Here is a 15,710-nt window from a genome sequence, read left to right as displayed (position 1 = left end):
GGATCACGGGGGAGCAGGCTGCGGGAGGAGCATCGGGGAGCAGGCTGCGGGAGGAGCACCGGGGAGCAGGCTGCGGGAGGACCACCGGGGAGCAGGCTGCGGGAGGACCACCGGGGAGCAGACTGTGGGAGGATCACGGGGGAGCAGGCTGCGGGAGGAGCACCGGGGAACAGGTTGCGGGAGGACCGCCGGGGAGCAGGCTGCGGGAGGACCGCCAGGGAGCAGGCTGCGGGAGGAGCACCGAGGTGCAGGCTGCGGGAGGACCGCCGGGGTGCAGGCTGCGGGAGGACCGCCGGGGTGCAGGTTGCAGGAGGGGCACCGGGGAGCAGGCTGCGGGAGGAGCATCGGGGAGCAGGCTGCCGCCCAGGAGAGCACCGGAGACCGCAGGGTTCGCCCGCTGCAGGCGTGCCCGGGCTTTGGTGCAGTGCCGGGCTCCAGGGCCCAGCTTCGGGCACCGCTGGGTGAGGCTGGCTCCAGGCCTGGCGCTGTCGCCTGCTGCGGAAGGGTGGGGCTCTCCACATCTTCATTCTCCATTTCCATCTTCCCTCCGCAGGGACCACCAACGAGGCCAAGATGGGCACTCTGGAGGCTCTCCTGCCCCGGGTGGGCATAAACTCCCCTTTCTTTTTTGCCCCCCTCAACTGTAAGCGCTCCAGGGAAGCGTTACTTTTTCAAGCATTTATCCAAGGCCTGGGTGTGCTCAGCCCCGAGGAGGCTGTTGAAGCTAAGTGGTCTCACTCCTCACCCACCTTAAAAAGCTAAACATGGCTGGTAAAGTACTTAAAGTGCCCACACGCGCCTCCCCGCCCCCCACACACTACAGAATGACTGAGACATGTCTGAGTGTTCATTTGGGGTCCACACGAAGTCATGGGCATGACTGTCATATGGTAACCCTGTTATCCAACCCCCAAATCAAGCCATCACTATCAAATGACATTCTTTTTTCCCTATGATTTGAAGACTTACTCACATGGGAAAGGTCTTAACAAAATTATGAAAGTTGTCGCTTTTAAAGATGCATTAAAAATGCTTTTATTGGTAATCATAAAATTTAACGCAACAGCACTGGAGCAGGGCTGTAAAACAGGGCACTGGACTTGGGTTTCCATGCTTTGGCTGGGATAGGGAAAAGGGTGGGGCTCTGAGAGTTCTGAGAACTGATAACCATACCTTCCTATAATTTGTAAGTTGCAAAGTCCTTTCAAAAAGTTAAGGCAGGGCAAACATCATACAGTTCATCTCTAACTCACTGGGAAGTGTCCAAGCAGAGGGAGCAGAGGAACTTGTCTCTGGACTTTTAGGACTAAGGTCTCTGAAATAATGCTGCAATGACCACTCAGCATCGAGTGATACATTTCATGAGTTTCACGCTCCACCTGTGTGGCAGAAGCCATGGGAAAGCCTGCTCCCTCACGCCTCATCACCCCCTTGACCCCTTCATCAGGAAATGCCGGGTACTGAAGCATCCTTATTTTCTTCTCAGTTGCTGCTGTCCTCAATCCCAGCTTTCCCTGAAGTTGGGAAAGGCCGAGGTTCATTCATTCAACAAATGTTTATTAAGAGCCTCCTATGTGCCAGGTGCTCTGTTGGGTGAACAAAACAGGTAAAAATCCCTGTCCACATGGAACTTACAAGAAGCAAGATAATAAAATCTATAGGCAATTAAAAAAATTTTTATTATACATTATATATAATATATATATATATACTATATTCTTAACATACAAAGATTCCATACAATGTATACAATCAGTGGCTCACAGTATCATCACATAGTTGTGTATTCATCACCATGATAATTTTTTGAACATTTGCATCACTTTAGAAAAAGAAATAAAAAAAGAAAAAACTCATACATAACCATAGCCCTCACCCCTCCCTCTCATTGACCACTAGTATTTCTATCTACCCAATTAACCTTTGTTCCCTCTATTATTTGTTTATTTTTAATCCATATTTTCTACTCCTCTGTCCATACCCTAGTTAAAAGGAGCATCAGACACAAGGTTTTCACAATCACACAGTCACACTGCAAAAGCTATATCACTATACAATCATCTTCAAGAAACAAGGCTCCTGGGACACAGCTCTACAGTTCAGGTACTTCCCTCTAAGCAGATAAATTCCCATTGCTTAAGTTAGATCCAAGCAGTCTGAGTGCTGTCTGGAGTCAGCTGTCTCTAGGCAGTATTTGCATGTTGCCATGTTGCTTTTCTCTTTTTACTTTTATTTTTAAAGAAAATTGAGGATTGCATGGCTTTCCTCTGCAACAGAGGTAAATATGAAACAATCAACAAAATTCCATAGACCTCTGAATTATTTTCAGATAAGAGACTCCAAGATTGCTTCAGTAATCAAATTATTTGCGTGACTGTTTTAATTATTTTGAAGATATCGAATTTGCTACCTAGTGGAGAAAGGACAATTAAGTTAAACCATTTCATGGTATTGCTTTCATGAGCTTAGGGAACTAAAACATCTATAGAGAATTCTAATTTTTAAAAATCCTTTGAGGCTGTTCCTCAAAAAGCTGAATATAGAATTGCTATACGACCCAGCAATACCATTGCTAGGTATCTACTCAGAGGACTTAAGGGCAAAGACACAAACGGACATTTGCACACCAATGTTTATAGCAGCGTTATTTACAATTGCAAAGAGATGGAAACAGCCAAAATGTCCATCAACAGACGAGTGGCTAAACAAACTGTGGTATATACATATGATGGAATATTATGCAGCTCTAAGACAGAATAAACTTATGAAGGATGTAATAACATGGATGGACCTAGAGAACATTATGCTGAGTGAGTCTAGCAAAAACTAAAGGACAAATACTGTATGGTCCCACTGATATGAACCAACAATAGTGAATAAACTTGGAATATGTCACTGGTAACAGAGACCAGCAGGAGTTAGAAATAGGGTAAGATAATGGGTAATTGGAGCTGAAGGGATACAGACTGTGCAACAGGACTAGATACAAAAACTCAGAAATGGACAGCACAATACTACCTAATTGTAATGTAATTATGTTAAAACATTGAATGAAGCTGCATGTGAGGTATAGCTTTTTTCTTCTCTCTATTATCGTTTTATTTCTTTTTCTGTTGTCTTTTTATTTCTTTTTCTAAATCGATGCAAATGTACTAAGAAATGATGAATATGCAAGTATGTGATGATATTAAGAATTACTGATTGTATATGTAGAACGGAATGATTTCTAAATGTTTTGTTAGTTAATTTTTTTTAATTAATAAAAAAAAATCCTTTGAGGGAGGGTGCAAGGGTAGTTTAGTAGTAGAATTCTCGCCTGCCATGCGGGAGACCTGGGTTCAATTTCCAGCCCTTGCACTTCATTCACCTCACCACCACCCCCCAAAAAAGATTTAACAAATGGTGCTGCAATAATGGGACAGTGACATGGAAAAAGAATGAAACGTGACATCGGCATACAACATACGAAAAAAAATAATCCTTTGGATTATTGTTTTAGGTATGGTATTATGAATATCACCTACTATAGATGATTGAAGGTAGGAAGTGGATGAGCCTTTGCATTTTAATAGCTATGTATATAACTTAAAGTGCATTTGAAAACTACAAATAGTTTATCAAACCATCATTTCACAGAAATTATTACTTAGAATGAAAATAAGCTTTAAAAGTTGAGTTCATAAAAATATTAATTTTAATACATGTGGTACGCAGATACAAAATCACATAGGTGGTAAGGAATGCCTAAAATTTGAGTTTCAGATTCATATAGGACCTATTAGGACCAAAAATGCAACTACAGTTAGCCCTTAAAATCTGCTCCAGTCTGTTAGCCCTACGTTCTATTCTTATCTCCCCCCGCAGGGGGCAGCGCAACTGGTTGGCCCGCTTGTCTGAGCTTGAAAGCCGAGCTCCACCGCCAAACAGCAGACACTTCATTAGCAGACAAATAAAAAGAGTGGTCGATGACTTAAGAAAAGAAGAATTGTTTTGGTCTGCAACTCAGGAAAGCTCTGCCATACAATTTTATCAAGAGAACACTTTTCGGCTCACAGGACACACTGCCTTACATCCCGAAACCTGAGAACCAAAAAGGGGAAGGGATTTGCCCAGCACCTACATAGAATTAGTTTTGTGTTTAGCTTTCAGGCTGAAAAGAAAAAGGGGAGTTACAGATCTCCTCAGATACTCAGGGATTATTTAAAGGCTGAATGGGAGGTGAGGAGACCCAGAAAACCATCTGAGGAGTCACCAGCCATGGCCTGCTTCATCCCTGGTGAGCATACATTAGCAGCAGATGTCAGGTCTCAGGCGCAGCCCTGGGGACCTGGCCACCCTGTCCTCCACACCAGGGAACCCCGTGGCACTAGGGATTCAGCTTTCGTCTGACTGGGCGGCCCTCTGCTCCTTTCTTCCTGCTCTGCCTCCCCCCAAACTGTTTCCCTATTGCCCCTGCAGACTGCTGCCCTCTTTCCGTTTGTCATACAGCCAAATGGGACCATCAGACACCGCCAGTATCAAGCATCCCTTTCGGAAGAGTTTCCTTACCAAGGCTACCATACAGGTCACTTGGTTAGGTCCAGTAGGTTATGGCAGCAGCGCGTGCAAATGGACCTGCCTGAGGCCTGTTTTCCCCGCAGGGGCAGCATAACTGGTTGACATCTGGAGGGGCTCTTTGGGCGTTGGAGCAACCAGCTACTTCACTAGAGCTCTCCGTATTTAACAGGGGTGGACATCTACACATCAGCACATCAGTAGCACATATCTCAGAAGGCGTGTGTGTGTGTGTGTGTGTGTATGAGCGCAGGGGGGAGGTAGTTTAAATGGGATAAGGCATTAAAAGCACTTAGCACTTGGTAAGTATTTCCAGGAACATGAGCTGTTGTTTTTTCCTTTTTTTTTTTTTGGCATGGGCAGCACCGGGAATGAACCCGGGTCTCCGGCTTGGCAGGTGAGAACTCTGCCCACTGAGCCACCGTGGCTGCCCCAGCTACTGTTTTCGTGGTTATTGCTATTAAGCACAAATTGGGTTATTGTTATTATTAAGTAGAAAGTTAGAACTTGTGTTTCTGGACTACCACCCCCTTCTACCTGGGCTGATCAGAGTTTTCTCACTCGAGTACTTCTATTGACAGAAGGCGGTGGAAATGCGGACCATGAGGAACAGAGGTGAGGCGAGTTCTCAGTGTCCTCAGGCAGCCTCGAAATGTCTTTGAAATCACTGGTCTTATCTGTGTTTTATATTCAGTTTCACCTATGACGCGTATAGTCCCAACAGATTCAATGTGCTTTTTTTTAAATTAAAATCTTTTTTTTTTTTTTTGCTTTTTAATATGCTGTTCCTTAGTTGGTCATGCTTATTTAAATTACTTACCAGGTCAAGTTATTGTCTCATTTTGCCCCGGACGTGGGCGGGGCTGCGGAGGGAGGGGGTGCGGGCTGGGGGCGTCCGGGGGACGTGGAAGGCCGGCGCGGCAGTCTCCCCCTCCGCGGACGCCCACGCCCTGGGGGCGCGTTTCAGGTGGGCGGAGGGTGGCGCCTCGCGGGCCGGGCGCTGGCAGGGGGCCGACCCCGCCCTGCCCCAGCTGGACAGGAGCCGAAACGCCCGGAAGCTTCCCGCGGTGCCGCTCAGCCCTGGTCCCCGGGCCCCGCCCCAGCTGGTGCCTGCTGGGCCCCCCCCAGCCGGGTCATTGGGTCGGAAATCTCCTTCTGCGGCGGGACAGGGCCCCGGGCCCACGGACCAGCTGGAAACGTGGGGTGCAAACGGCCCGCCGCCGGCAGGAAACCGTCTCCGCGGCGGGAGGGCCGGGCGCTGTCTCAGCCTTAGTTGCAGGGCGCAGAGCGCGTCACCGCAGCCGGGCCCGGGGAGCGCGTGCTACAGGTGTTTCCGAAATGGCAAAGGTGGTGTGTGTTTGTTTGTTTTGGGGGGCAAAAAGAAGAAGAAAAAGAAAGGAAAGGAAAGGAAAATGATGAAAAATCGAAAAGCATTCAAATTGGCCAACCCGCCTGTGTCTGATCACTCCTTCTGTGGTTGAGAGTTTTGCATGATTTCTCGGCAAGAAAAGCCAACATTCGCAGTGCTATTTTTAGCAGGGGGAAAAAACAACCCTAAGAGGATTAAATACCAGAGTAGTAATTAAAATGACATAAATTGTTTTATCTTTTACAACCATCTATCTACTTTACACAAACAGGTGTCGACTACTTCATTGCAAACTTTCTCAAGATCGTCAGTGACTTCAAGTCTGGATCTTACAAAATCACAGAGCTCTTCATTGCCCATAACATCCCAGATACCATCACATGCAAGAATAATGAACTGATCGTCTTCTTCAGATCTTTCAATATCATGGACTTCAGGCTCTGGGGAGACAAGCTGCTCTGTAGGACCTTTTCCGTGGACACATTTGTAATCAAAGTCCCCAAGGGCCCTGGACACAGCCAGAGAGCCATTCACACGCTGAATCATCACAGAACCACCTGCGTTTTGAATTCGTTCTTTTTCCAGTGGATTACTTGGTTTATGATCTTGTGTGAAGAAGTGAACTTTCCTGTTTCTACAGAGTAAACCTCTCGAGTCTCCACAGTTAATGAAATAAGTATGATGGGGGGAAATTAAGACACCCACAGCTGTCGACCCACTTCTATCTGCGCCATGTTTCTTCTCTGACATGACTCTCATGTGTTCATCAATCTCCAGAAAACCTGTTCTGATTCCATTCTTGACATTTTCCACCGAAGGTGCTCCCGCCGACCCTTTAAAATCCTGGTTATTGGTGATGTGATCTAACAAATGCTCACAGCAGTATTTGGCAACCTGAGACCCAGCGTGCCCATCATACACAGCAAAAAATGACCAAGTTTCAAGTCCACTTGGCAAACCGATCACAGCTGTATGTGCATCCTCCATCTCAACACGCCAGCCTTGCATGCTGCTTAACCCATAGCGCAGCCCATTACCCTGCCCCTGGGCATTATGCTTTTCCATCTTTGGCTTGTCTAAAAATGCTCCCATTATGTCTTGATCCTCTAGGTCTGCAAAGGAAGAGAAACAGGAGAGTTACACACTTGTTTCATAAACATTAGACACGTCCAACAACTCTTACGAGCATGAAGGAGATGTACAGCCTTCAATTAGAATTCACCACTCTGGTGGTAAGCAGGCACTCACTGTGTTGCTGACTTGAAATAGGGAGATTAACAGGGAGATTTGGGAGAAAGGCTAATTGAGCGCAGTTTAGAACGGGCAAAAGGGAGAGCTAAAGCACCGGGAGAGAAGCAGCAGAAGGGAGAGCTAAAGCACCGGGAGAGAAGCAGCAGACGGGTCATTCTTCCTAAGGCACAACAACCACTTGCAGTAGAAAGGAAAGCGAGCAGCAGTCACCGGCTTACACGAACCAGACCAGGCTTTAAGGAGACACTGAACACGCGTAATCTCTTGGGGAATTTCAGAATTGCGTCGTGCGTGTTTATCAACCAAGAAAAGCCAAATGAAGTCGACTAATCCAAACATCTTACTCACACGTTCAGGATTTTCTACAATTTGATTCCAAACTACCTAGTTGTACTCCCACTAGCAAAAGTAAAAATGATCTACTCATACACAACACTCCAAATTAGCTCCTTCCTTTAAGCTTTTGCTCATATCAGTGCCCTTGACTAGAATCCTTTGCCTCTCCCTCCCTAGTCATATTCGGAAAAGTATACCCATTCTTTAAAGTGGTTTTTGAGTCTTTGATAAAGCCACCTAGTTATTAAATGACTATAAATGTTCCTGCCCCAATTTTCAAGTTGGAAGAATTATACATACATAGAAGAAAGCTTATTAAACACAAATAAAAAATTAATCCATTGGTAATCAAATTAATCCATTAATCTAATGGTAATAACATGCACCATTACTGTATGAAATGATCGTTAGGTATAAATGATAAACAGAGATCAAAGGATCTAGTGATCGCCCTGCTGAAAGCCTGAAAGTTCAGCCACCCTAATCTTTTTCCAATACTCCAAAGTTAAAATTCCTGGTCTGGAATAGGCCCACACAACGTAGGGAAACAGGTGGTCAGGACTGAAGTTGTTCCTTACTTGAGTAATAATCTAGAAAGGTAGACACTTGGAGTCAAAGTCATCAAATGAGTCGTAATTCAATTCAAAGAAATCCAAGAGAGGACTAGAATGACGAATAGAGCTGCAAGGGGAGCTGTGAAATGGCAGGCAGGGCATGGGGAAAAGGACCTAGGTAAATCAGGACGTGGTTCTGAGATGAGAGGGTTGCTGATGCCATTGATGCTAAACTCAGAGAGGAAGCTGGGAGAGAAAGGGGAAGAAGAAAAACCTGGTAGGAGGGAAATAAAAACAACATGTGGTTTCTCAGAAACCTTTTTTTCCTTCTTTATCCTTCTAGGGTCAAACTGATCCATAGGCAGAGAGGACTGGTTGCTTAAAAATTAATTTTATTAATTAACGATAAAACACTCCTGTCTATCCCCTGCCCTCTATTCCACTAATGGAAGGTGAGTAATGGAAACCAGCCATCATACACCCCTATTAGTGGTAAAAGTCAGACTATGTTTCTGATACGAAGTGGAGACCCTCTATGGCAACAGTGAGTTTTGACTGGAGAAAGAATAATGTAATGATTAGCAGGTAATGTTTAAGAAGAATTCCAAATTACTCTGCTAAGTGTTTTACAAGTATTTCCTTATTTAATCTCAATAACCCTTTAAGTAAGTAATAATATTATTATTTATAGATGAGGAACCTTTGAATTAACAAAGATTGACAAATTTGGCCAAGGTTAATTGGCTAATCCATTTAGGGGAAACCAAGACTCTGATCTAAGCCTGCCTGACTATTAAGGGTTTGTCTTGCGTGCTTGCTTGTTTGGGAAGTGCATGGGCTGGGAATCAAACCCGGGTCTCCCGCGTGGCAGGCGACAATTCTACCACCAAACTACCCTCTCGCCCCCTTGTGTGTGCAGTTTTCAAATTCGAGCAATACATATGGGTACCCCAATCAGTAGGAGAGCCGTTCTCCCAGGGCAGCAGGTCTCTGCCCCCGTGTTGTCTATGGTCCCTTCTGGCCCCCTCGCCTCAAACATGTGGCAGTTCTGTCTGTGGTACTGGGAATCCTGCCTTGGTCCGAAATAACTCTGATTGTTTCCATTTCAAGGAACATTTGTGGCAGTCAGGTAATTGCACAGCATTTTGAGCTATCTCATAAACCGTGGCATCCTGATGGGGAAAATTGAAATACCTATACGCTGTTTCTTTTAAGGAAAGGAAACCATGGTGATTGGTGTTTGTTCTTTTTTTTTCTTGCAGCATTACAGAGTATTGTAAAAGTAAGAACTCTTTTGAAACATTTTTAAGACTAGATATTTTTCTTTTTCAGTGAAGCTAGAGTACCTTATATGATTGTAGGCTTCCCGGCAGGTATTCTAGCATTTCCTGATGGGCTACAAATAGTCTTTTGTATGTTCTTTGGGTAACACCCAGGAAAAGGAAATAAGCAAGATCTGTACTTAGCAAAATTCAGCCTTTCAGATTTTTATAGCTGGGTAAACAAGCATTTTTTTTTTAGTGGTCTACAGAAGTAGAGTGCGAGAAAAAACATTGGCCTTCTTATAGGAAGATTTGCGCTTTAATAATTAATTTATAAATGGGTTGTATCATAACGAATAACGGTAAAAACAACAGTAACATTATTGAAAATATTGACTACTAATGGAATTACTGTTTAAGCTATAAATTCCCAACAAGTCTATGCCAATTTTCACTTTTAAATGTTTTCATAGAAGTAAAATATAACAACTGTATTTTTTTACAATTTTTAAGTATTAATAGAATTGTTATTTTTGTACCATAGCCTAAATAGTACAATTTTCTAATTGTTCTAATCAGCCTCCCTTCTTCTCCTCTCTTTCCACAGGACCATCCGGGGGGCAAGCCTGGTCCTGCATGCTTACACAGGATTCAGCACAAACTTCTCAGACCCAGCCTCTTTCTCTGCAACATCTCTCCAACTCTTCCTGTCCCCTGGACTCCCCTCGTGCCAACTCTGTACCCCACTAGAATGCGCTACTCCCAGGAAGCACATTTTCCTGCTCATAAGTTCTGTCTGTTCACTAGACCAGGAATACCTTGCTCCCTTCTACCTGTTGACATTTAGCCATCTTCATTGCTGATTGCCACCATTTTTTCTTTGTTTTCTGTGTGCCAGGCATTATTACCCTTGGCACAGCACATGGTATCATCTTGCTTAATTCCCACCACAGCCCAAGAGGTGTGTATCTTCCAGATAGGGAATCTAAAGCTTAGACAAGTAAAGTGACTTCCCACAGGTTACACCACTAATGTGTGGGACAGAGCGTGGACCCGATGCCCAAACCGCTGTGTGCCACTCTGCTGCTCACGCCTATCTTAGGAGCTGCCTTGGCCATAAAGCCTGCCCAATGTCCTCGGCAATTTTGCCGGATTACTCTTTGGAATTGAAGGGTGGGGTGACTTTGCATTCATTTCTGTACCCCTTGCAGCACCTTGCATAGGCCTTTTCCCGTAGTGGGAGCTCAGTGTGTACCTGTTACGTTTAACTTACCTGGAGAACAATTCATCACCTAACTTTATAGTCCTAACAGTGAGATCAGTGGAAGTTCAGAGGAGAGACGCTGAGAAGTCACAGATGGCTTCACCAAGAGGTGGGACTCCAGGTGGGCTTTGCAGGTGTGGCTGGTTTTGATGAGTCAGAGGGAGAGGAGAGACTATCCCAGGGGTGGGAATAAGCTAAGAGAAGTCAAGGGGGAGGAAGGGTCCTGGCATACACGAGGAACCGTGGAGAAAAGCAGTGCCTGGAAGATACGATGAAGGACATGTGATTGGACAGATTAAGTGAGCCTGATGGATTCTGGAAAGACTTGGGTGCCAGGCAGAGGAACGTGGGCCCAGTGTTTCACAGGAGATGGGTGTAGGCCCCGGCTCCAAGCTCAGTGCCTGGCAGATAGCTGGTATGTGTCCTTGAGTGAATGAATGAATGAATGCATGGATGCAGCAGCGAGGAAAAAAAAACTGTAGCTCTTTATAAGAAGGAAGGTGATATGGTGGAAGTATCATTTTCACAAGATTAGCCTGGCAACAAGAGATTGGATGCATAAAGTGGGTGAAGAAGTAAAAAAGAGCAGCCATACCTTTCAGATGTTAAAGAAATTTTTAAAATGAAGAGAAAGAACAAAAATCCTAAGTATGATTGCATCAGAGTTGCTCACATGGAGCTCTGTAAAGAGGCATATCAGTGCATTTATGGTGAAGGCCTGAGGAGATTGGAAGGACCAGAGCTGTTGGTCCTGGTTGGGCCTCCCAAATTGGACGTTACTGCAGCAATGCACCTCCGATTTGGCCTCTAGTGCTGCAGCAGCTTTATTCACCCTGTTTGTGATTCCTGGCCTGGAAAAGAATGCTGTTTCCATGCATGGTTTTTGCATATGGGTTTAGTTACGACATGAGTCTCAGGTTTTTCAGTGGATTCTTCTTTAGGACACTGCAGTGAATCTACTTGCATGGTGCTCAAAGGGCTCTTTGGATCTCTGGGCTAAGTCCTCTGACCCTCACCTTGTGCCTGGGGAGGTTATAGTCACTCTTGAGGAGGCAGCTTGATGCCAAGTGCTCTTCAAGTCATCTAACTCACAGAAAGCACGTTCAGTCCAAATGCAGAAGCACCCTACATGCCCACCAGGAGCGAGATGTCCAGCAGAGTAATTCCAGGAATGGTTCTGAAGACCTTGGAGATACCATCGTCCTCATCACAGATGAAGCACGGTCTCCTACGTGGTACACGAAGATGCTTTCTCATTTTGCCCTTGCCAGCTCTCATCTGCTGAGAACCGTAGACCATTTTGATATCATTCCAGGTCTTAAGTTTCTTAGGAAACAGAACAGTCTCCCAGGTTTTCTTGTAGCTTTCCACTTTATCTTCGATGACCAAAGGAAGTTCAGGAACTTCCTCAAAACAATGACCTTTAGACATGACCAGCTCTGGGAAGGTGGAGGCAGCCAGTGCAGAGCAGATGCTTTTGTGTTGGGTTTACTCTGCGTTGCCAACGACGCCATGTTTTGGTTGGTGGCCCCCACGACACATGTTTCCCAAATCACCCTGGTCAGATTGTGAGTCCCACTGCCTTGAACTCTGGGGATTCCAGCCACAGCTCTGCCCGTGCCCCAGGACTCAGCCCCCGTTTGCTGACCTGCTGACTCATCGATAGTAAAGGGCAGTCAGTTGTTTCTGTGCAAGTTGGTATGAGCAAAGTCCACAACATCCGGTCTCAGGGGAGCAACTGAATACAGCAGAAAAAGTAGCATTTTTGTCAGATCATTCCTCCTTTCAGAGTATAACGATATTAACGGACAAGCACAAACCATGGAGGGGAGAGGAGAAGGCCACTCATTACTTGGTGTGCTGGTTTGAAAGGATGTATGCCCCCTAGAAAAGCCATGTTTTAATCAAAATCCCATTTGGTAAAGGCAGAATAATCTGTATTCAATACTGTATGTTTGAATCTGTGATTAGATCATGTCCCTGGAGATGTATCCCAATCAAGAGTGGTTGTTAAACTGGATTAGGTGATGACGTGTCTCCACCCATTTGGGTGGGTCTTGATTAGTTTCTGTAGTCCTATCAAAGGAAACGTTTTAGAGAATGAGAGATTCAGAGGGAGCAGAGCAGAACGACACAGCCACGAGAAGCAGCGTCCACCAGCCAGAGATCTTTGGAGATGAAGAAGGAAAATGCCTCCCGGGGAGCTTCATGAAACAGGAAGCCAGGAGACAAAGCTAGCAGATGATGCTGTGTTCACCATGTGCCCTTTCAGATGAGAGAGAAACCCTGACTGTGTTCGCCATGTGCCTTCTCACTTGAGAGAGAAACCCTGAACTTCATCAGCCTTCTTGAACCAAGGTATCTTTCCCTGGATGCCTTTGATTGGAATTTCTATAGACTTGTTTTAATTGGGACATTTTCTTGGCCTTAGAACTGTAAACTAGCAACTTATTAAATTCCCCTTTAAGAAAGTCATTCTGTTTCTGGTATATTGCATTCCAGCAGCTAGCAAACTAGAACACTTGGGTTTCAATTAATTTATTGAAGTTATTGTTTTAATTAAATTACTGAAATTATAAATTTTAAAACCTAGTTTTTCCATAAGCCTGTCAGCAAAACTCTGAGTTTTATTTAACTTAGTAGGCTTTGTATATGAAAGAGCAAACATTTTAGCTTGTTTTTTAAAATTGCTTTTGCTATATGTTGAATATATAAAAAGGATACTTATAAATATATCCAAGGTATAAAGAATAACAATTCAGTGAAAATTGACATACCTCAGTTGTTATATATGGCAATGCTGATCTTCAGAATCTGCAGAACTCCTACTCTGAGTCTTAGGTGTCACCCAGGTACCCCAAGTTCCAGGGAAACACCAGGTTATACATATATAATACAGCCTCTCAAAATCTAGAAGTAACAATCACTGCTCTAGACTAAAGGTGACTAGCTATAAGGGCTTAGGCCCCAATTTTCTAATAAGTATCTTCTAAATGAGACCGCACAGTATTTGCTCTTTTGTTTCTGGTTTATTTCATATCACACAATGTCCCACAGGTTCATGAACATCATCGCAGGCCTCACGGCTTCACTCTTCTCTGCAGCAACACAATGTTCGATCACATGTGTGCACCACAGCTCACCATTTGACAACTGTTAAAGAGACTGAAAAAGAGATCAGCTTCAATTAGACATAAGAGGAAAGCCTGTCGGGTCAGGACTAAGGTAAATCAGAATACAGGGGTAAAGAACTGCCTGTATTTTAGAACTTCACCTACCCTATGAGACCAAAAGAAGAGAAGATTAGTTTGGCCAGAACCTAAATTTTCTGTAGCACATAATCTAACTCACCCTGTCTGGATAGAGGAACAAGCCAGACACAGGATGCCCAGAATGAGAGCGAGGGCTCGGACTTCTGGATCGCTTAATGTTGTACCTGGGTACATCCCAGAGTATGTTGGGCAGATAATTAAAAAGAATTGGCATGCCCATGCAAAAAACAATCAAACAAACAAAAAAAAGGTAATGTTTTGGGGCAGGCCATGGTGGCTCAGCAGGCAGAGTTCTCGTCGGCCATGCTGGAGACCTGGGTTTGATTCCTGGTGTCTGCCCATGCCAAAAAAAAAAAAAAAGTATTGGCAAAGTCCCTTGAAGAATGAGAGAAAAAATATAAAACTACTAAAGTTTACCACGAGGGAAACCCCTGAGACTGACTCAAACATTAGGGACTCCCAAGTCAATAGGCCAAGCCCTTGATCTTGAGGCTTACTCTTGTGAAGCTTATTTATGTAGCAGAGAAGCTTAGCCTACCTACAGATATGCTTAAGAGTTACTTCTGGAGGATCTCTTTTGTTGCTCAGATGTAGCCTCTCTTTCTCTCTAATCCAAACTCTGCAAATGAAATTATTACCCTCCCCTCTACATGGGACATGACATGCATGGGTGAAAGTCTCCCTGGCAATGTGGGAGATGATGCTCAAGGATGAGGCTGGCCCTGGCACCATTGGATTGACAATGTCTTTCTGACTAAAAGGGAGAAAGAATTGTAACAAATAAGGTATCAGTGGCTAAGAGAGTCCAAGTAGAGGTGAAAGGCTATTCTAGAGGCCACTTTTATGCAAGCTTCATCCAGATATTGCTATTTACCATCGTTGACTAAACCTCAACCAAAACCATTCCTGCCAACCCTAAAGAACACCTGGGGCTCTATCTGAGACTCTACAAAGATTCCACGCACTAGGATAATTTTCCAGAAACCTACAACCTCCGGATGGTTCCTAGGCCAGTTAAGTCTTGAAACCCAGAGGGGCCAACCTACCCAGAACATCAACTAGTTCCATGCCCCTATCCCATATTATCAACAGTCCTTTCCAACATAAAAAAGCTAGAATGGGCATAGCCCAAATACCCCTAAAGACTGGGAGAAAGATCAAAGGTGATGGTGGAGTTATACAGAGAAGGTACGGTTTGACAAATGAGAATGAGTACTGAGTCATTATGTTGATATTTCTTTTAGTAACCAGTGTCTTGGAACAGCTAGAATAAAAAACCTAAGATTGTAGAACTGTAACCCATACCAAACTCTGAACTCTGTTCTACAACCAGTTGTTGCAAAGTACTTTGAAATTTACTGCTTTTTTGTATATGTTATTTTTTCACAATTAAAAAGAGAAAGAAAGAAAAGTGATCTTGCAAAAAGCACAGTCATAACCCCTAAATTGTATAAGTTTCTGTTTGGGTTGATCATAAAGTTTTGGTAATGGAGGGAGGTGATGGTAGCACAACACGGTGAATGTAATTAACTGCACTGAATGATATATTTTAATATGGTTAAAGGGGGAAATTATAGGTTGTTTATGTTACTAGGAGAACAATTTTTTAAAAAAATATAGGACTGTGCAACATGGTGAAGCCTATTGTAAATGACAGACTATTACAGTTAATAGTACAATTATGCAAATGTTCTTTCATGAATTATAACAAACATGCCACACTAATGCAAGGTGTTAATGACAGGGTGGTATATGGGAATTCTGTATTTTATGCATGATTTTTCTGTAAACCTACAACTTCTCTAATAAAAAAGTTTTAAAATATTCAGGCCAAGTGTAACAAAAAGC

The 15,710-nt window shown here is 44.0% G+C and overlaps 1 protein-coding gene across 1 annotated transcript; it reads right to left on the bottom strand.

Moving 5' to 3' along the window:
• Positions 1-5,383: 5,383 nt before the first annotated feature.
• On the bottom strand, positions 5,384-7,109 carry LOC143652726 (protein phosphatase 1A-like). Its single transcript, XM_077124359.1, has 2 exons — positions 6,182-7,109; positions 5,384-5,875 (listed from the first exon to the last, which is right to left on the bottom strand). The coding sequence occupies exons 1-2, from the start codon at positions 7,013-7,015 to the stop codon at positions 5,384-5,386; spliced, it is 1,326 nt and encodes a 441-aa protein (XP_076980474.1). The 5' UTR covers positions 7,016-7,109.
• Positions 7,110-15,710: the final 8,601 nt, after the last annotated feature.

The sequence above is a fragment of the Tamandua tetradactyla genome, chromosome 12 (assembly GCF_023851605.1).
Source record: "Tamandua tetradactyla isolate mTamTet1 chromosome 12, mTamTet1.pri, whole genome shotgun sequence".
NCBI classification, from domain to species: Eukaryota; Metazoa; Chordata; class Mammalia; order Pilosa; family Myrmecophagidae; genus Tamandua; species Tamandua tetradactyla.
This window is presented reverse-complemented; position numbering and strand designations above follow the sequence as displayed.

What these genes read in the sequence shown, in the direction of transcription:
- LOC143652726 (XM_077124359.1), bottom strand. Translation starts at nt 7,015, where the DNA reads ATGGGAGCATTTTTAGACAAGCCAAAGATGGAAAAGCATAATGCCCAG. An exon ending in TCGACACCTGTTTGTGTAAA is followed by an intron (nt 5,876 to 6,181) that starts GTAGATAGATGG and finishes AAACACCTGTAG; the next exon opens with CACGCGCTCCCCGGGCCCGG.